At 28.6% G+C, this 21927-nt stretch overlaps 1 protein-coding gene across 1 annotated transcript; it reads left to right on the top strand.

Annotated features, from left to right (window-relative positions):
* Positions 1-20641: 20641 nt before the first annotated feature.
* On the top strand, positions 20642-21493 carry LOC124934700. The gene has a single exon (XM_047475219.1). The coding sequence runs from the start codon at positions 20642-20644 to the stop codon at positions 21491-21493; it is 852 nt and encodes a 283-aa protein (XP_047331175.1).
* Positions 21494-21927: the final 434 nt, after the last annotated feature.

Genomic DNA, 21927 nt, shown 5'->3' with positions numbered 1-21927 from the left:
TGAAAAATTAACAATTTTTTTTTCTTTCTCTATTCACCTTTTATTTATTTTTTTTCAGTCATGTAGTGACACGATTATTCACATTCTTAAATTTTCTCTCTTTATTAGTCTCTAAATTATTTGAATTCTATTCACATTGTACTTAATGAGGAGATTTCTCTATGTACTTCTTTGTTGTAACTTTTAAGCTTTATTCGGTATAAGTTATTTAAATAACTTATAATTCAAAAAATATCATATCATTTACCTTCTTCTCATCACATTATTCAAGATACTAAAATATTATTTATTTTAAATTATTATTTTTTATTTTATCATTATATATTAATACCCTTTTAAGTATTTTATCAAAAATATATCTACTTTAAAATCACTACAAATCAGGTTATTTATCCTAAATCCAAACTAGTCTTAAATTTTTAATTAAATAAATATATAATAAATTTAAATAAAATATAAATAAGTCATAAATAAATAAACATAACAAACAAAATTTCCAAAATTTATTGTTTTTGTATTTATTTTACAAATAAAAAAAACAAACAAAAAAAACCATATAGACCTAAGCCAAGCAGCCCAGCCGCAAGTCCAGGAGCAACTTCATGCAGCAGCCAAGACCCCAGACAGGAAGAAAAGTCGAAGATCTGTGTGGCAGGCGAGGAGCAAACACGGGAGCCACGACCTGACCCAAATGACTAAAAAGGGACTCAAAACGTCGTCGTTTTGAGTCAACAGAAAATCATTTTTTTAAAATTGTTTTGGCGTCGTTTATTTAATTCTCAATCTTTTTTGAAATCATAAAGTGGAATTGGGCATAGGATTTTGAGGACCAATTTAGTTTGCCTCAATGTTAGTAAAAAGAAAAAAGAATCCATATATATTATATTATATAGAGAGAATGATATATTTTAAAATGGAAAAAATATATATAGAATGATTCTTTCCTAATTATAAATTCTAAAAGCATATATATATATATATTTACATTTTAAACCTAGAACATACAAATAGTTAGAATTTGTAATTATAATTATATTTAATCGATTCTTCGTAGGACATTGTTGGTCTGAACTTGGGTAAATCTCTTGTGTCGTTATTCTATTTATTCTTTGCTTTTACGTTATTGTTCTACATCCATTACGATTGCTATATTTCCACTTTTCATTCTTCGGGTGATAGTTTTCACAACAAACTGGTATTAGAGCGAGGTTGGTTTAAGGTGGTCGCGGTTTAATTTCTTTAACTTGAGATGGGGTCGACTTCTAGGATGGATATCGAGAATTTGATGGGACGAAGGATTTTGGGTTATGGAAGATGAAGATGAGGGCACACCTAGGCAATATGGGAGTCGCTAAAGCACTCGAGGTGGAATCGAAATTACCAGCCTCGATGGACGCGGAGAAAAAGATGGAGGTGTTGAAAATGGCTTATAACACCTTGATTCTTAGTCTTAGTGACAAGGTACTGCGAGAGGTTGATAATGTCACGACGGCAATAGAGGTGTGACTTTAGTTGAAATCTTTGTATATGACTAAGACATTGTCATCTCGGATCTACATCAAGTAGATATTCTTCAAGTTTAAAATGACTGAGGGGAAAGATTTATAGACGCATCTCGACGATTATGTCAAGATTATACTTGATTTAGAAAACATTAGGGAGAAGTACAAGGATGAGGATTAGGCGCTGATGATTTTGAATTCTTTACCGAACTCGTATGAGACGTTCGTAGACATACTCGAGCATGCGAGGGAGGAGCTTACCCTCGATGATGTATGAATGCGTTGAGATCGAAGGACCAAAAGAAGAAGAATGAAGAGAGCAATGTGACTGAAGATGGACTCTTGGTTCGAGGGAGAACCGAGAAAAGAGACAATAAAAGCAAGAAGAAGAGGCGTTCGTCGGTTGTTCAAGAGGTCGAGAATGGGTACGAAAGTGTAGATGTTCTCGTTGTCTCCACTAATCAGTCCAACAAGCATTGGATTATGGATTCGGGTGTTCGTTCCATATGACACCTAACGAGAGTTGGTTCGAGACCTATGAGAAGACTTCAGTGGGCGAAGCTTTGTTAGGTAACAAAAGTCTTGTAAGGCGATGAGGATTAGAACAGTGCGTTTGAAGACGCATGATGGAATCGAGAGGGTATTGACAGAAGTACGACACGTCCCGGATCTTCGGAGGAATTTAATCTCTATAGGCTCACTAGACCAACTTGGTTTTGCATTGAAGGGCGAGAAGACCGTTTTGAGGGTCACAAAGGGGTCACTAGTGGTAATGAGGGGTGTGCGAGAGAAGAGTCTTTATGTCCTTCAAGGAAACACCTTGGTTGGTGATATGGCGGTAGTGGCAGAACCTCGAGATGTATCGTCCACAAGTCTATGGAATAAAATATTGGGGCATGTGAGTGAGAGGGGTTTGAAGGAGTTGAGTAAAAGAGGCTATTTTGGTCAGGAGAAATTTGATGATTTGGAGTTTTGCAAGACTGCATATACGATAAGCTACGAGGGTGAAGTTTGGATGATTAGTTGAGGTGACTTAGAAGACGCTCAGTTATGTTCACTCAGACTTGTGGGGGTCAACAAGGACTACAACTCAAAGTGGAGATCGATATGTTATCACCTTCATTGATGATTGTTCGCGCAAGGTTTGTGTATACATCTTTAAGCACAAGGATGAGGCATTTGCTAAATCAAGGAGTGGAAGAAGATGGTAGAGAGTCAGACCGGGAAGAAGGTTAAAAAGCTCCGAACAAATAATGAGTTGGAGTACCTAGGCGAGGAGTTTAATCAATTCATCAAGGAAGAATGGACGGTTCGTCACAAAACCGTCCGACAGACACCGCAACAGAATGGCTTGGCGGAACGAATGAACATAACGCTACTTGAGTGTGTCCGGTGTATGTTGTTTAAGGCTGGTATACCAAAGCGGTTTGGGGGTGAGGCGGTTAATACTGCGGTTTTATCTTATCAATCGTTGTTCATCGACGACATTGGAATGCAAGACACCGAAAGAAGTTTGGAATGACGCTCCTCAAAAACTCGAGGTATTTGGGTGTGTGGATTACATGCACCAACGGGATGGAAAGTTTGACCTGAAAGCGAAGAAGTGTATGTTTATTGGATACCCCTCAGAGAGTAAAGAGTTGAAAACTCTTTTACAAGGACGAAGAAACGTCCAAGCGTATCATTAGGTGTGATGTGGTCTTTAGGGAAACCGAGTTCTATTATGGAGCAACACAGTCGGTCAAAGTTGACGAAGTCGCTAAAGTGAGGACTGAATTTGAGGTGGAGTTCCTAGGAGGGATTACTAAAAAATCAGTAGACATGGAGGAGGCTAGTGAAGAGGATGAAGGTACGGATCTGGAAGAGAACCTTAGCTCATACCAGTTAGCATGAGATAAAGACCGTATGACAACCTGAACTTCGGAGAGATTTGGTTACTCCGATTTGGTAGCCTTTGCATTACTTATGGCAAACCTGGGGAAAGAGCATTGGGAGGCGACGAAGTAGGTTCTCCGTTACGTTAAGGGATCCTTAGATGTCGGTCTTTGTTTTAAACGGGTGGGTGTAGGTGATGATAAGTTGAGAGGATATATTGATGCTGATTTTACAGGTGACTTGGATAAGAGAAGTTCCCTAACGGGATATGTGTTTACCCTATTTGGATGCTCGATAAATTGGAAGGCACAATTACAATCTATAGTTTCTCTTTCAACAACGGAAGCTGAGTATATCAATGTGATGGAGGGAGTCAAGGAGACACTTTGGTTGAAGGGTCTCGTAAGGGAATTTGGGGTGAAGCATGATAAGGTGGAGTTGTTTTGCGATAACCAAAGCGCCATACACTTGTCTATTGGTATATTGAGTGGAACGGTAGTTGTGAAGAAGATTCACACAGATGAAAATCCCACAGATATGGCCACAAAGGTGGTGACGGGAATCAAGTTTCAAAAATGTTGCGACTTGATTCACGTCACAAAGTTTGAAACATAATTGGAGAAGTATGATGATCGATTCTAAGATGTTCTTAGTGATGAGGCTCATTCGTTTGACAATGGACATAGAGGCAAGGTGGAGATTTGTGGAATTGGGCCTAGGGTTTTAAGGCCCAGTTTAGTCTGCCTCAATGTTAGGTAAAAAAAAAGAATTCATATATATTATATTATATGGAGAGAGAATGATATATTCTAAAAGAAAAAGAATATATATATTATATAATATAATATATAGAGAGAAGAATTTTTTCATAATTATAAATTCTAAAAGTCTGTATATATATATTTACATAGTAAACGAGTTATAGAGAGTGGTGAGACTAAAATTTATAACATACAAAGAATTAGAATTTGTAATTATAACTCTATTGAATCGATTCTCTGAAAGTAGGACATAAGACCATTGTTGATCCAAACCTGGATAAAACTCATTGATATTTTTGAAGCTGACTTTGATGAGTAATGTGACTAGTTAATAATTCAATTGAGCTGAATTTTGGAATGCAAATATTTGACATATTTATCTATAAGTAATATTATACAAGATTGTTCCAGTTTGCAACTTAAGTCATTGTTTTGAACATCACTATTAGTAAAATTTATTTTGAAAATTAAACAATATTTTAATATTTTGGTCAGTTTTCTAATAAACGTTTCGATTTTGGATTGATCCAAATGAACTGAAATTTCGACAGTAATTAGATTGCACGTTTTTATAAAAAATTGTATCTCATACAATTTTCTTGATTCGGGATCTTAGACCTAGTTCTAGGGCCATGAACATTGATAAAATGTTTTTAAAATGACAAAAATGACTTTTTACCCTACTTTAGAAGAGATTTTGGACAAATATGAGTATATTCTACTATTAGTTTGTATAAGAAGGATATAGGTGAATAATGAGTTAAAGAATTCACTTAATTGGTCTATTAGTTAAAGAGATATTGAGCTCCAAAGTTCAATAAAAAAAGAATATAAAAAATATATTTTTTCTTAAGGCTATGATTCTTCGTTTTAATTGGTTTTACCATTTCTTTTATAGTATTATGAATAAAAATTGACTAAAGTATACAAATAATTAAAAATGGGAAAAACAAATAAATAAAAAGGCAAAACTTTTTTATTAAAAAATTTAGATCAATAGGATTTGATAAATAAATAAAGTATAAAATAATATTTTTAAATAACCAAAAACTTAAAGTAGATCATTCGATGAGCACGTGAGACATAACGTCGATACTCTTTCTCACGTGTAACTAAACGAACCAAGAATATAATCTCTAAAACGTGTTTGAACACGTAAAATATTTTTCTTTTTGAATTTCTCGAAAAATAAATTAGGTAACGACTCAAAAAGTCAAAACTAGGCTAAATCGACGTTTTTAAATATACTCTAGTCAAGTTTACCATTTTGGTTTCTCATCTCACTAAAGATGAATGTGAGTTATGAGGCGCGACTATTTAGTATCAAAAACTCATTCTTCGGAAGAGTCGATTTTTGGCATTACAACTTTACTTTTTTATGTATTTTCCATGTTGTCGGTCGCCTTTTATAAAAACACTGACTAATTCCGTAATTTCTTGATAAAAATATTTCATCATTTATAACTCTAGTGATATTTGTAACCAAAAATATATATAAATAAACACATTTAACAAATATACAAAAGCAATATATATAAATATACAATAATTAATCATGTATAAAATCCTTTAAAAAAAAATATGTAAGTAAATATAATATACAAGATGCATATGCAAACATTTAAACATATCAAAAATGTTTCGTGGAGACATATTATAAAAATTTGAAAAAATAGAACGTCTAGACATGTCTAAATCAGATTTTTAAATTGAAAATATTTTTTGTGAACAAATATATTGATCTCATATTTTTTTGGACAAAGGTGTGAAAGTTATGACACATGAAAGTTAAAAAAATATTAAAGGCTAAACGGATTTTATAGGATTTCCTTTACCGTTTTTTTGTTGAAATATAATTTTCAAGCCTTTTTTTTATTTTTAACCATTAATTAAAGCAAGAAAATAAATTAAATACAAAAACACACAACTAACGGTCGAACCGGCCAGGACTGAGTTTAGGCAGAAAGGCATGCCGACTAGGCGAGTTGACTCCTTTTCTTGGTCACTGAATGTTGGGTCAAAAATCATGTCATGGATGGTTTTCGTCGAAAACCAAACAATGACTGAAAAATTCGATCGAACGCCATGCGAGGCTGAATTTCTCAATCGGCGGTCAATGTCTAACTTGATTCTCGATCAAAAACCATGTCATTGGATACATTTGTTCTATCCCTCCTCCAATAATCGGTCGAAAATCTATGTATGAAAGATTTTTTTGGTTGAAACCATGACATGGCTACAAAAATCAGCTAGAATAAGCTCTCCATGGTTGAGTGTTCTTGGTCAAGAACACACTATCTAAAATAAATGTAAAATTGAAATATTTTTGCACACAATGTTAATTTATATTATATAAATAATAATCTAACAACAAATGACATTCATAGAATTAATCATTTGATTAAAATTAAATAAAATCATGAAGATCACTTGAATATTTTTTAAATTTCTTTTATTCAAACCAAATGACGTTTTTAGGGTCAATAAACACCCCCCAATTTATTTAATGTACAACATACATATTCTCTAGCCCGTGTCCTCAAATAAGGGCACAAGAACATTAATTTATCAAATCAATTTTTCTTATCAAATTGGGCGTTTCTTATTTAAATTGATTTATCGAATTCCGTAGGAATACAAAGTTCATAACTCATTTCAATATGCATTATATCAATTCAATTTCATAATCCAAACATCACATACATATACAATTTTAAAATGCAAATATGTTAATCAAACAAAATTGGTCTTACAAAAATGATTAGGAATTGAAAATGGATTCTTTATAGTGATTAAGTTTATAGTGATTAAGGATATCCTTATGAGCCAGACTACGAAATTTCAAAATGTAGAATCTTATGTTTGAATATCAAAAAGACAAATTTACTGTTTTTCTTAGAAAATCGAATTCGGGAGTTTTAGGAGGCCTAGACGTCTTTTGTTTTCTAGGGTATAAGTAAGCTACCATAAAAAAATTGACTGGTATTTCAAAGCCTAACGCTTAAAGCCGAAAATAGCTCTAGATGACTACTAGTGTTTTCGCCTTTGTTGGGGACTTTGTGGTTATTGTTTTGTTAAAATTCCTGGCGTTTATTGAATTCCTCACATCCTTATTGTAATGCAACATTTTTCAGATCTAAAATCAGACAAGTATTGAGGGAAAAAATTTGTTTCACGAAATCATTGGGATTTCACACGGGCGACTTGGACTTGTCTTCGCGAAGAGCTGCTGAAAATACCAAGAGCACGACTTTGAGCTTGCCTAGGCTTCTTGAAGGTTGCCTAGGAACGTTGGCAGCGTTTTGCATGGGCTCAAACGCCATGCAGCGTCTTGGGCTTGGGTCCGGGGCTCGGTTGACTTCCTGCCTCAGCATTGACCAGACCCGATGGGTCATGCCGTCGGTCCATTGGCAGCCTTGTCGGAACCCTCGCCGGTCGACGACTATTCCGACCACTGACCACATTTTCTCCTCTCAAAATACCTAAAAACAAATAATATCATATTAATAACAAATAAATTCTTAAAATTCATCTATTAATTAACATATCACTCATCTTATATAGTTTTTTCCGGAGGAGTCCGATTAACACGAAAATGCCTCCAAAATTTACTATTTATTTAATAAACATAAAATATATTAAATTATTATATCTATCATTTTCTTATTATTTATTTATAGACCGTTCTGTACAAAGATGTCTCAAAAAAATAATTATATATTTAATAATTTGTGCAATAAGCCCGTCTTTAGATTTTAAAGAACAAGTATACTCGAGATTTATTAAAATATGTGAACTATAAAATCGGGGAGTGAAAAATGAATGTTTGCAAGACAAAAAAATTCATTCAACTCATTTAACCATAATCATATTTGCAAGCTTGAAACGAAGTTTTATCATAAAGATTTCAGAGATCAAAATATATTTTTTTTTGAAGTATAAAAGTTTACATTATAAAAAAAAACTTGAATGTTTTCTTGTTGAGTTGCATCAACAATTAATAGAGAGCGGACGATCAAAAATTTATGTTAAGCTGGCTAGATTGATTAATCTTGTTTTAACCTTATTTGTGTATATCGCTACTATTGAAACATTTTCAGCGATGCAAAATTTGAAGACGATACTTTACCATAGATGTAAAATCTATTATAAATGAGTTTTATGTTTTAAATTCTCACATTATAATCTAACTTCTCATTTGGATATATATATATATATATATATATATAATTTAGAAAAATGATTTGAAGAGAGAATTTGGGAGAGGAAATTACGTAACGTAATGTGATTCGCTGAAAAATTAATAAATTTTCTCTTTCATTACCCTTTATCTTTTTTTCAGTCAAAATATAGTGACAAGTCATTTCTTCCTTCATTCTCCCTCTCAAATTTCTCTCCTATCGTTACATTCTTTTAAGTCCATTCAATCTCTAATTACTAGATTTGTCTCTCATCCTAATATGCCCATAAACTATATCAAATAACAAATAACATAGTAATCAAATTTGAAGTCCTTGGTGGTGGTTGTCTGGGGCAGAGGATGTCATCACAAGAGTTGATGAGTCTGGATAAGAAGATGGTTAGTATTTTTTTTCTTCTCCTTCTTTGGTTGGAGCTTAGGTGGCTGACCTAGACCAAATAAAATCGGCATTAGGGAGAGGGACGAGATTGAGAAAAAAAAAGTTTTAAGAATTGTTTATGGTAGGAAAAAGTTGAAAAATTAAATTATGTTTGTGATTAAAAAAGAAATGATAGAAATAGTTAAGATCTGTTTGAAAAAATAAATTGTGAATACATGTATAACAAGTGTACAAATAGCATGTCAAAAATTAAGATCAACTTTGGTCTATTTGTATAAATATGATAATCATTTACACTCTAGTATGTAAATACATGTAATATAGATAAATTTGAGACTTGAATCAAGCTTATGAATAAATTTTAGGACATAAGTGCATGTATAATAATATTTAATATAAAACAATTTAAAATCATATTTAAGTAAGAGTTGGATCAACACAAACCGACAAGATCTAACACGATATTAATATACAGAAAATAAAAAAACAAAACTGAAATAAAGACGTGAGTATTCTTTATAAATGCAAATTGGACTATTTCGATCAAAGCATTCTCCACGTGGTTGCAAGTCATGGTCAGGTTGAAGATATGAAGAACATTATAAATTATGTTCGGGATCAGGAAAAAATTGTTGATTCTAGGCAATGACTGCCTCTTCATGTGGCTGTGGCTAAGGGACATATGGATGTATTGATAGTGTTGCTTCCCCATAACCATCATGTGACTTGAGTAATGACCATCCATGGAGAAACCATTTTGCACCTCTACCTCTGCATCAATCACAATTGTCTTGATCATCTTAAACTGCTAGGGGATATAAAGGATAACGAGTTTGCAAATCGTAAGAAAGCTGAAGGAAACACTATTCTTCGTCTTTATGTCATGTTTGGACATGTACCGTTAAATTCTTCTACTTATTATTTTAATTGTCAAGAGTTACTTATACACGTACATATCGTATAAACTCATAATCGTGTCGTGATTGTATAGTGATTGTATCGTGCTTGTACCATACTTCTCGTGCTTGTGTCGTGTCCAACATACGATTTGAGTGAGATAATAATGTAGAAACTTGTTTGTTTGTGGTATTATATTCTATATTCACAAATTAGTCAGTAAGAATGATTTGTTAATTGATTTGATATATGGAGAGACATGTTAGAACAGATAGGAGGTGAAGGAAGAAAGTAGATAGCACTAGCAGTAAACATTGGATTTACTTTTGTTAACAGGAGAATGTTTATTTATATTTGATTGCTTACATTGAGTAAGAGTATTTATACAAATGACTAAGAGTGAATGTACATTATAAACAAATTTTACAGAATTCAAAGCACTAATATTGAGAAGATTAATGGTCATTTTCTTCTATGAGTGTGAGAGACTGTTTGAAAGCAGAGTTTTTGTAGGGGTAAAAGAATGAGGAGTCTATATGACTTTAATATTCAATTAAATTAAATTGTGTGGCTATTTTGATTCAACTCTAGTCAAGTCAGTCTCTCTATTTTTTGTTTTCTAAAAGAATATAATTTGATCAATCATGTAATTATTTTGAAAACATAGATAGTTTTCCAGCTTTGTTTAAGTATGTCAATCTTCCCTAGATCATCTTGATTAACCTTGTTTGTCTCATCCATTGATCACACTTTGAAAAATGTGATTTGTCATTTTATCTTTGTCATTCCCAATCAATGAGCGCAATTGGTTGGATAACACGAACTAACATGATTCAACAGAATATGATATTATCTCACTCGGGTCATAGTTCAGACACGACACGATTATTAATTTATACGATCGTAACACGGTCACGAGTCGACACAAACACACTACAAGTACAATTAAATATGATACGAGTACAGACAAAACTTATATCTAGTCAGATGACCTAAGTTATTAGTAACTTCACATTTTTTTAAATTAACTTTATATATATATATATATATATATATATATATATATATTAGAAAGTAGCACGATCAGAAAGTCATTATCCCCACTTCAATTTAATTAATAATAAAAAATATTTATAAAAGTTAATGTTTAGTTTGCTCAATTTTTATTTGCAATACATTATAAATTTTCACAATTTTTTTTAGAATGCTTTGGGGAATAATTGTGAGGATGGTTCTAGTTTTTCAAATTTAAAAAAATAATTGTAAAACAAAAACTATACCTTACGAAATTCATTTTTTTAAATAAAGAAAAATCCTTAGTTTAATAAGTTATATTTCTAACTAGGTGCATATTGGGTAAAATTTGATATAAATTTAATTATCATTCTTTGTACAATAACCTTCAATTGGATTAAATTATTTGAATTCTATTGACATTCTAATTAATTTAATACAACTGAGAATATTTTTTTCTATACTTTTTTGTTACAACTTTTAGGCCTTATTTAACTCAAAAATATTATCACTCATCACATTATTCAACTTATTATTCTAAATATTAAAATATTTTATATTTTAAATTATTATTTTTTATTTTATTATTATATATTTATAACATTTTTAAGTATTTTTACTAAAAATATAACAATTTTAAAATTATCACTGGTCATTTATATAACTCGAATTCAAACATAATATAATAATATAATGAATTTCAATAGGGATCCTCCTAATAATTGAGTTTCATATATATAATGAGAATTATTTAAAAACATTTATTCTAAAATGTTTACTTCATAATTTGTTAATGGTCATTGTAATTATTTTAATTTTTCTTATTTATTTTTTTAGATAATTTTGACATATTTTATATAATTTCATAATTAAAGACATTTAAATGATAAACTATTATTTATATATCAATTTATTAAAAAGAGTATATCATTATCATGAATTATAAATAAATAAAATTGTTTCATATATCTACATATACAATTGTATATATTTTAATAATTAAATATTTTTAAATTATTCTTTTATTGGTTTACGGTTAAATTATCTTGATTTTAACTTGGTTAATTTTTTTTCTAATTTCATACAATTAAATATTGTTAATCTTAACAAATTATTTTATTTATTAAAGATAAAATATTTTTAAAATTAGTTTGTTTTTATCGAGTTTATTCAAAATTATTTTACACAATATATTCTTCAAGAAAAAGGTGTATATCTCAATAAGAGGCCTTTTTTAAAACAAGAAGTCATTTAGAAACACTAGTAAGTTAAGTTCATTTATTTTAGTTTATTTTATTAGAATTATAATCAAACTTACTTTTAATATATTTAGAATTATGGTGGATTTTCTACGGGACACGCGCATTTAGATATTAATTGAATAAAAATATGGAAATTATATATTTTAATAAAAATAAAAGAATATAACATTATCATGGATTATATATAAAAAAAAACTATTTTGAATATCAATATATTTTTGAAAATTAAATATCTTCAAATTATTTATTTTAGTTTATATAAAATGTTTGATTAACTTATTTTAATTTAATTTTTATTTTAGAGTTTATAAAACTTAATACAGTTATCTACAAAATTTTCGCACATATAGTCAAAATTGTATATCTATTCAATATAATTTTAGATTATATGTGAATGAATTTTTTTTCGCACAAACATATATATATATATATGATAAACGATTTAATAGTTATTAAAAAATGAGTATTATATAGTTGTAGCATTTTTTTAGTATTAAAATAATAATTAAAATTAATCGTATTGATAATAACAAAAATAAGTAAAAACATATTAAATTATTTATCGATTTATCAGTAAACTCAAACTCAATTTTAAGAATTTCATTGAAATATTAATTTGGAGAATTTGTTTTACGTAAATACTTTCCCAATTTGTTATAAATAATAATAATAATAAGTTGATCAAATCTTCTTTTAAAAGTAAAATAAAAAAATAAAATTTCAGCCTGAAAGCTTTCTTTTCTTTCCACCTTTCTATGTTAATATTATTACAATCTTCCAACAATAGGGAATGAATAGTTTTTTATGGAAAAATAATTAATCACTATTTTATTAAAATTCTAAATAGAGAAAGTTTGAATAGATAGCAAAATAAACATTTACTTGTACTTTTATTTTACATTATTGTCATCTTAAGTTGAAATTTTATAACAATTTAGATTAAGATATAAAAAATTTATGCGCGCTTATTAAGACAAAATTAAATAAATGAATTAGACAAAATATTTGAAATTTAAAACAAATAAACGTCTTTTTTCGTGAGTGAAAATCATATGATTTTTGATAAGTTAAAAATTTGTCACATTGTAAGTAAAACATTGGACAAAATATTTGAAAATTTTAAAAAATCGAAAAATCTATTAACTTGTTTTTCTTAATTGAAAAATCAAACAATTTTTTATTTTTTGAAGTTAAAAAAATTGCTGAAAATTTGTGATCGGTATAAATAATATTAATGAATGTTGTCTAAAAAGGTATACTTTGTTAAAGAAATATTAAAAAAATATATCAAATTGGACTTAACCAACTATTTTTTATTTTTTATTTTTTATATATATATATATATATATATATATATATATATATATATATATATATATATATATATATATATATATATATATATATATATTTGTTAACCATCAAATAATATTTTAAGCTGAAAAGTTTGAACATTGATATAAAACATTATTTATTTTTTAATATAAAAAATCTAGCCTCACACTTAAGTGTCATTAATTTAACTCTCATTTAAAAACGTTTATATGTGTGAATGGAATATTATAAAAATTACATTCACTAAAACAAATTTGAAAATAGTAAAATTGACCCCCAAAAAAAAATGGAAAACTAAATATTTTAAAAAACTAGCATTTTAATTAACACTTCTTCCCAAAATTACTTAAAATCCAACTCCATTACTAATTTATAAAATTTTGTATATATATCATCAATAATTGATTGCTTGAAACACCTACTAAAAAAATGTGCTCCATTACTAATTATATTCACAAAATTCTCATTTTATAACATTTTAAGCAGAGTAATCTAAATTTGAAATTCATACTTTCAATTTGTTGTGTTTAATTATAATTTTATTATTGACTTTCACGTCTCTTCAAAATATAAAAATGAATCCTTAGCGGAATATTTCAAAACGGAAAATAAATTTAAACACTAAATGCATTTCAAGACAACCAACATCAATGGACAAAATATAGTCAAACATTTCATTGAAAAAATAAATTGCATAAACTAATACATAATAAGATTTAATAATTATCATTTAAAATTTATTACATCAAAACTCTAACTCAATATATAGAACAATTTCAATCATATCTATAAAATATATAATTAAAATAAATAAATAATAAATAAATGAATTTGATTATTATTTTGTACCTAAATTCGAAAATAAAATCGAAAACCGTATTCAAATTAATTTAAACTTCGATTCAAAAATCAAAAATAAAATTTAAATTTGATCCGTTAGGTACCGTAATATAATGGAAAAGTAGGTGCATGAATTTGAAATTAAAAAAAAAAATAGTGTAATACTCAATTGTTGATATTTAACTCTTCTTTTACTTGGTCAGTATTAAATGCTAAAGAGAAATTAGAAATTTTGCTAATATATTATTATTAAGAGTTTATTATTAAAAATATATTAATATTGTTATCATATATCATGGTCTCGTGCCTCTTCAAGGAATTTTGTTGAATCTTCAAATAAATATATAAATACTTTTATTATTTAAAAAAATACGTGCACCTACACTGATAATAAAAATATGTAACTAAATATTATTATAAATTAATTTTCAATTTTTTTTAATAAACTCAAACTCACCTCTAACTTGAGATCCATTTCCAAAATATTTAGTATATTTATTATGATGCAATTCCTAATTTGAGTTTAGTCTAAATATGTTGGAAATGTAAGCGAGTAATGAGCGAGCAATTAACATATTTTTTCACAAACTTAAAATAATAAGAATAAAAAAAGAGAATAAATTTTTATTACTATGTAAATACAGCTAGCTATTCTATTTATACTAAGAAAAAATTCTTAAACTTTAAAATTTCTATGACTCTTAAACGGTCAAAATTATTGTTAATTAAGACACTATTAAACAAAAGATAATAACGTCTAATATTAACTAAACCTTTAAATTGTCAGGTAAATTTTCAATTTCTTAATTAATTTTATTCTTAACACTCCTTATAAAATTAATTCTTTTTTGTGATTCCAAGCATACTACTCATTCTGTTGAAAAACTTCATTCCAAGAGGTTTCGTAAAAATATCTGCAATTTGATCAACAAATTTTACATATTCAAGTCTGATCTATTTTTTCGTAATACTCTTTCGGATTGAGTGATAGCGCGTATCGATGTGTTTACTTCGATCATGAAAAACATGATTCTTTTTTAGAGCTTGAGCAGACTTGTTGTCAACAAAAATTGTGGTTGCCTCATTCTTTGACAAACTTATCTCCTTCAATATTCTTCAAAGCCAAATTACGCAACAAGCGCATGTTGTCATTGCGACATATTTAACTTCACAAGATGATAGCGAGACTATCGTTTTTTTCTTCAAACTCCACGAAATTGCATTAGACTCCATAAAAAACACAAATTCAGTTGTGCTCTTCCGATCATTTATATCTCCGACAAAATCACTATCGGAATATCCAACAAGTTGAAATTCCTTAGACGGTGAATAAAGGAGTCCAAAATCAATAGTACCTTTCAAATATCTCAACATTCTCTTTGTCACTTTCACGGCTCCGTCGTGGGCACCTCAATGAATCGACTAATAATTCACACACTAAAAGAATATTCAACCGAGTACATGTCAAATAACTTAGACATCCAACGAGACTTTTGAACAGTGTGGGATCCACATTTTCTCCCTTTTTGTTCTTGCTCAATTTAGCTTCAACCTCCGTAGGGGTAGCCACCAATTTGCTGACATATTGAATCTATCAATAACTTCTTTCACGTATGATTGTTTCCCAACAAAAATTTTATCATCTGATTGACACACTTTTAATCCGAGGTAAAATGACATTAAACCAATATCTGTCATCACAAATTCTCGGACCATATCATTCTTGAAATCTTCAAAGAGACTCGTATTATTTTTTGTAAAATAAGATCATCCACGTAGAGGTAAACAAATAAACAATCTTCATTTTTTTTTATTTTCACATAAAGTGCATATTCATGTGGACATCTTTCAAATCACTTCTTACGAAAATAAGCATCAATCTGACTATATCATGCTCGAGGCGCTTATTTGAGACCGTACAAAGCCCTCATCAACTTTAATATTTTTCCTTCATGTCCTTTCATCATATAGCTTTGTGGTTGCTCCACAAAAACATCATCCTCAAGGAAACCATTAAGAAATGATGTCTTCACGTCCAATTGGAATATTTTCCAATTTCTTTGTACCGCTAATGAAATAAAAAAATATGATTGTTTCTAGACGAGCAACTAGAGCAAATACTTCATCATAGCCCACTCTGTGTCGTTGTGCATACCCTTTGATGACTAATCTCGTTTTATATTTTTCCACAACACATTTGACATTCTTTTTCTCTTTGAATATCCACCTGACATTAATGGACTTCTGACCTGTTGGAAGAGAAGAGTTCTCATGTATCGTTTCTTTCAATGGCTCAAATCTCCTCTCCATGGCTTGTCTCAATTTCTAGAAGCCTCTTTCCATGAGTTGCCCCAAACTCAAAATATTACTCTTTAATTTGAGGACATAATACACATCAGAAATAAACTTGTGTGTACCATCTTTCAACCGAATCAAAAAGGTACATTTACCTTCAATCTGGATTTTCGAAGCATCTCCAAGTGTGATATTTTCGGTTGTCTTTTTCTCAATGTCAACGAATTTCGACTTGTCACCACACATGTGGTTACTCGCATCGTTGTCAAGATACCATTGAGTTTCTCCTCCAATAACTTCTTGATTTAGCGCCAACAACAACGTCGACTCCTCCGTTCTTTCTCTTCTATCATATGACTTCTACTTTCGCGTCTTTGGCATACCAGTAATCATGAGCATAATGACCAAATTTATGATAGCTGTAGCACTCAATGCACAACTTTTTGTATCCCTTCTCGTATTTATCACTTCCTTGTCCTCGTCCGCGTCCTCTTTCTCTTCCTCTACCTCTTGAATTTTCTCGAGGCTTTTCATCATTTGCTCTCTTGACGTCTGGATTCTTCCACATCCTCGACTGCCACCACGAGAATAACCTTGACCTCGAATGTAGTCTCGATGAACTACGCTCCCCTTTTCGCCAAACGAATGCTTGACTAGAAGGGCTTGCTCCAAAAGTTCCTTTTTGTGGTTGTTGATATGTTCCTCGTGCACCCGTAAAGAACCATTTAATTTGTCGATTGAGAGTTTCTCCAAATCTCTGTTCACTTAGATTACAACCACTACATGGTCAAATCTTTGATGTAGAGAATGTAAAATTTTCTCGATTATTTGCACATCTTCTATGCTTTTTCCATTTGGCTTCATCTAGTTGACGATAGATAAGATTCGCGTGAAAGACTCTAAAATAGACTCCGATGCTTCTTGATGAATAGCTTCAAACTTTCACCGTAAAATTTGAAGTTGCACTTAGAATTTCTCATGCCTCCTTTGACGTTGTGGCATTTGCTACTTTCTCAAAAGCAACATCATCCAAACATTGGTGGATGATAGAAAGGGCATGATGATCATTCTTTTTGTTTTTCTCCAATGTTTGAATCAGAGTCAACGTCGCATCTTCATCAGGTTCGACAATTTAATTTGCTCTGATATCACTTTGTTGAAAACGTTAGTGGGTAATCTACGTATTCTCTCACAAACTCAAGATAATAAGATTAAAAAGTGAAGAGATTTTTATTTCAGTTCATCTTTTTTTGTAAATACAGTTAGGACATGCTTGGTACATGGTTTTTTTACTTAGGAATGAGAAATAAAATGAATTTACAAGTTTGGTTAATGGGTTTAATTTCATGATATTGATTTGATTCCCAATAATTATTCATTCATCTCTAACTTGGGAGGAATGAATTCATTATCTCCACTCTCCTATTTTCTTTCTCTCATAATTATAATTATATTTATATTTATAATTATTTTTATAATATATATATATATATATATATATATTTATATTATATGTTATTCTACTATTAACATAATAATGAATTTTTTATTTATTTATCAAATAAATAATTTTAATTATTTAAAATATAATTAATAAATAAAATTTTAATAATAATTACAATTACTAATAATAATATAATTAATTTTAAATATTATATATTAATAATAAAATTTTAATAAATAAATTAAATATAAAAACCAAAAATAAAATAACAATTCTATATAAAAATATTATTTAAAAATATTAAAAAGTTAAATATGAATTATTTTAATAAAAATTGTTATTAAAAAAATTATAACATGTTATAATATATTATTAATTTAAACGTTGTATCCACTGTTAATATATAATATTTGAAAGATTTTTTTTTATATTATTTATGTTTAATATATAATATTTTATTTATAATTAGTCAAAAAATTATTTAATTTTTTGAATAAATACTTTTATTTTGAAAAAGTTTAATTAATATGATAAAATATTAGATGTTTATATTTTATTAAATTATGATATATTTAAATATTTTATATATTTTAAATAATTATTATACAAAATAATAATAATTTATATTTTTAATTAAATATAATATAATAAAAAATTGAAATATTAATACTAATTTTAATAACAAAGTTATATTTATTATTTTTTTCTGATAATCCAAACATTATCAATGAGAATAGGAGACACTACATTTCTATAATCATATCCATTTCTATTCCACGCATTTATTCATCACATCCCCTTATTTGAACGAATCACTCCTTATCCTATTTATATAAGAAACAAGATAGATAGAAAGACTTTGAACTAAGAATTTTAATAAAACAAGAATTTGGAGAATTTGTTTAACACATGAATTTTCCCAATTTGTTATAAGAAAATAATAGTAATAAAACTTAATAATAAACAATATTTTCTTCTAACTTACTATGTTAATATTATTACAATCTTCCAACATAGGGAATGAATAATTTTTTTTATGGAAAAATAATATAGCACCATTTTATTAAAATTCTAAATAGAGAAAGTTTGAATAAATAGCAAAAATAAACATTTACTTTTATTTTACATTACTTTCATTTTAAGTTGAAATTTTATAACATTTTAGATTAAGACATCAATAAATTATAGGTAACTTATTAAGACAAAATTGAAAAAAACGAGCTACAAAGTTAGATAAAGTACTTGAATTTCAAAAAAAATGTATTACTTGTTTTTTTGTTTTTGTACGTAAGTGAAAACTATGATGATATTTTGTTAAATTGGACATTTATCACGTTGTAAAACATAGATAAATATTATCTTTAAAAAGTTAGATATATTTGTTAAGGAAATATTAAGAAACTGAGTGATAAAGTTAGGCAAAATATTTAAAATTTTAGAAAAATCGAACAAACTATTATCCTATTTTCGTAAATGAAAGAAAATGAATCTGAAAATTTGTTAAGTTCCAAATAAATAGTAATGAATGTTATCTAAAAAAATGTAGGTACACTTGATAAAAATATATTTAAAAAAAATTACAAAAGTGGACAATTAAAAAAATTAATTAATCAAATATATATATATATATATATATATATATATATATTTATTGAATTTTTCTAATAGGCCATGACCCAACTATTTCAAATGAAATTGAAACTTTGAACCAACTATTTATTTTTTTCATAAGTAAATAACCAACCAATATTATTTTAAGCAGGAAAAGTGTTTGACATTGATATAAAACATCAATTAATATTGAGAAATGATTAAGTGAGAGAATTTGGTGAGGGAATGACGTGGCATAATCTTATTCGCTGAAAAAATCAAATAATTTCTCTTTTTTCTCTCTTTCCTCCCACTTTTATATTTTCCAACCAATGAAGGTGTTGTCACGTCATTCCCTCACCAAATTCTCTCCCTCTATCACTCCTCATTAATATTATGTAATTTTTTATTTTTTATAATGAAGAAAGATAGCATTACATCTACCGTCTTAAAAGATTCTAAATCAGAATATTATATAAATGTTACTGTCAATAAAACAAAATTGAAAAAAATAAATAATACTAAAATTGACCAAAAGATTTGGAAAACTAATATTTGATTTTAGCATTCAAATTAACACTTCTTCCCAAAATTATTTCCAAATTCATTAAGAATTTATAAAATTTGGTATATATTCACATAATTTTACCTTATCATAATTTTTAAGCCAAAGTAATCTTAAATATATGCTTTTATTTAGTTGTTGTGTTTGTTTAATTTTTTCTAGTTTTATTATTGATATATATCATCAATAATTGATTGTGCTCTATTACTAACTATATTTACAAAATTCTTTCTATTCATGACTTTTTAAGCAAAAGAATCGAAATTCTGTGCTTTGAGTTTTGTTGTGTTTGATTATAATTTTATTGTTGATCTTTCTCGTATCTTCAAAATACAAAATGAATCACTAGCAAAATATTTCAATCAAAACGAAAAATAAATTTAAACACAAAATTATTTTGATAAATAATAGTAAAAAGCATCTTAAATTTTTTTATTCTTATTTGTGATGTGTTGGTTAAGTTGAATATTTGTACATTTTTGTTTTTTATTTTTGTTTTTGTTTTTTTAGTTGTAAATTGAAGGATTTATGTAATTATCTTTCTAAGAAAAGAAAAAAGGCTACAAGCCGCGTATGAACTACCATTATTTAAAGCAACAAGCATATCAATTTATCAAAATCCAATTTATCCAAATCTGCATATCTAGAGAGAGAATTTCGAAATTGGATCAATTCCTAACGATGGAGACGGTTACGAGTTCATCTTTCAATGCCGAATCCATTGAAGAACTTGCAGTTTCTTTCGATCATAAAGCTAAAATCCACGATGTTGATGGTCTAATAATGGCGGATATACCTGATGAATTCGAAGTAGAGTTCACAAACAGAGCTGAAGACGACGACGATGAAGAAGAAGAACATGAAGATGAGTTTTCATTTTCATTTGTTGAATTCGGTTCATCTCCAATTTCAGCTGACGAAGCCTTCCAGGACGGTCAGATCCGAACTTCTTTTCCCTTATTCGAAACAGATTGTTCATCTAATCGAAACGATTTACCTCACCGTCCGTCTGTACAGAAATTGTTCATCGAAATCGATGATTCGATTTCAATTTCTCCACATCGACATCGTCTAGCAACATCATCATCATCATCGTCTTCGGATGACATTTCCGGTAATAATGAATCATCTTCTATTCCATTCGATGCGTGGTCAGGGAAAGCAGTTGAAGCATCTCCTAAAACATGTAAGAAGAGTAATTCAACGGGATTCTCAAAGCTATGGAGATTTAATAAACTTCTCAAAAGGTGTAACAGCGAAGGTGAGGACGCTTATGTTTTCATCAATAATAATGGATCGGCGTCGAGTTCGAAGAAAGACGTGAAAACTGCTGCTGGTACACCATCGGAGGTAATCAAAGTAAAGGCGACGAAATCATCATTGAGTAAATCTGAAGCAATAAAAGCTCATGAACATTACTTGAAAAGCAAAGAAGATGATCGACGGAAGTCCTATTTGCCTTACCGGCCGAAGATTTTAGGGTTCTTCACCAATATCCATGGCGGTTTAACCAGAAACGTACATCCTTTTTGAGCAAGAGATAGAAGGTGGGTCCCACTTCATATCTCTAACTTGGCTTGACTCGGCTTCAAGCTGTTTATTTATTTTATTTAGTTATATGGAATTTTGGTGAATATAATAATGAATTGATTAAATTTAATTCATGCAAAGATATTTGAGATATTTTTATTTATTTATTTATTTATATCGTAGCGTTTTTATTGAAAATATAATTCCTGACTTTTGAACCCTATCAAATTTAGAATAAAACAAATTAAAATAAGTTTATTTAAAAATACTTTTTGAAAGATCAAAAGTATAATTTGAATGATATATTTAATAATAATAATAATAAATTTTATTAATATTTTATTAGTCAAATGAGTTAAAGGATGTTTAATATTATAAACAAATGTGTTTATTTAATATTTTATACCTCTACCTATTTTGCTATAAATTATGATATT

This window comes from Impatiens glandulifera, chromosome 4 (assembly GCF_907164915.1).
Source record: "Impatiens glandulifera chromosome 4, dImpGla2.1, whole genome shotgun sequence".
NCBI classification, from domain to species: domain Eukaryota; kingdom Viridiplantae; phylum Streptophyta; class Magnoliopsida; order Ericales; family Balsaminaceae; genus Impatiens; species Impatiens glandulifera.
This window is presented reverse-complemented; position numbering and strand designations above follow the sequence as displayed.

Coding starts and splice junctions, on each gene's coding strand:
- LOC124934700 (XM_047475219.1), top strand. CDS start 20,642: ATGGAGACGGTTACGAGTTCATCTTTCAATGCCGAATCCATTGAAGAA.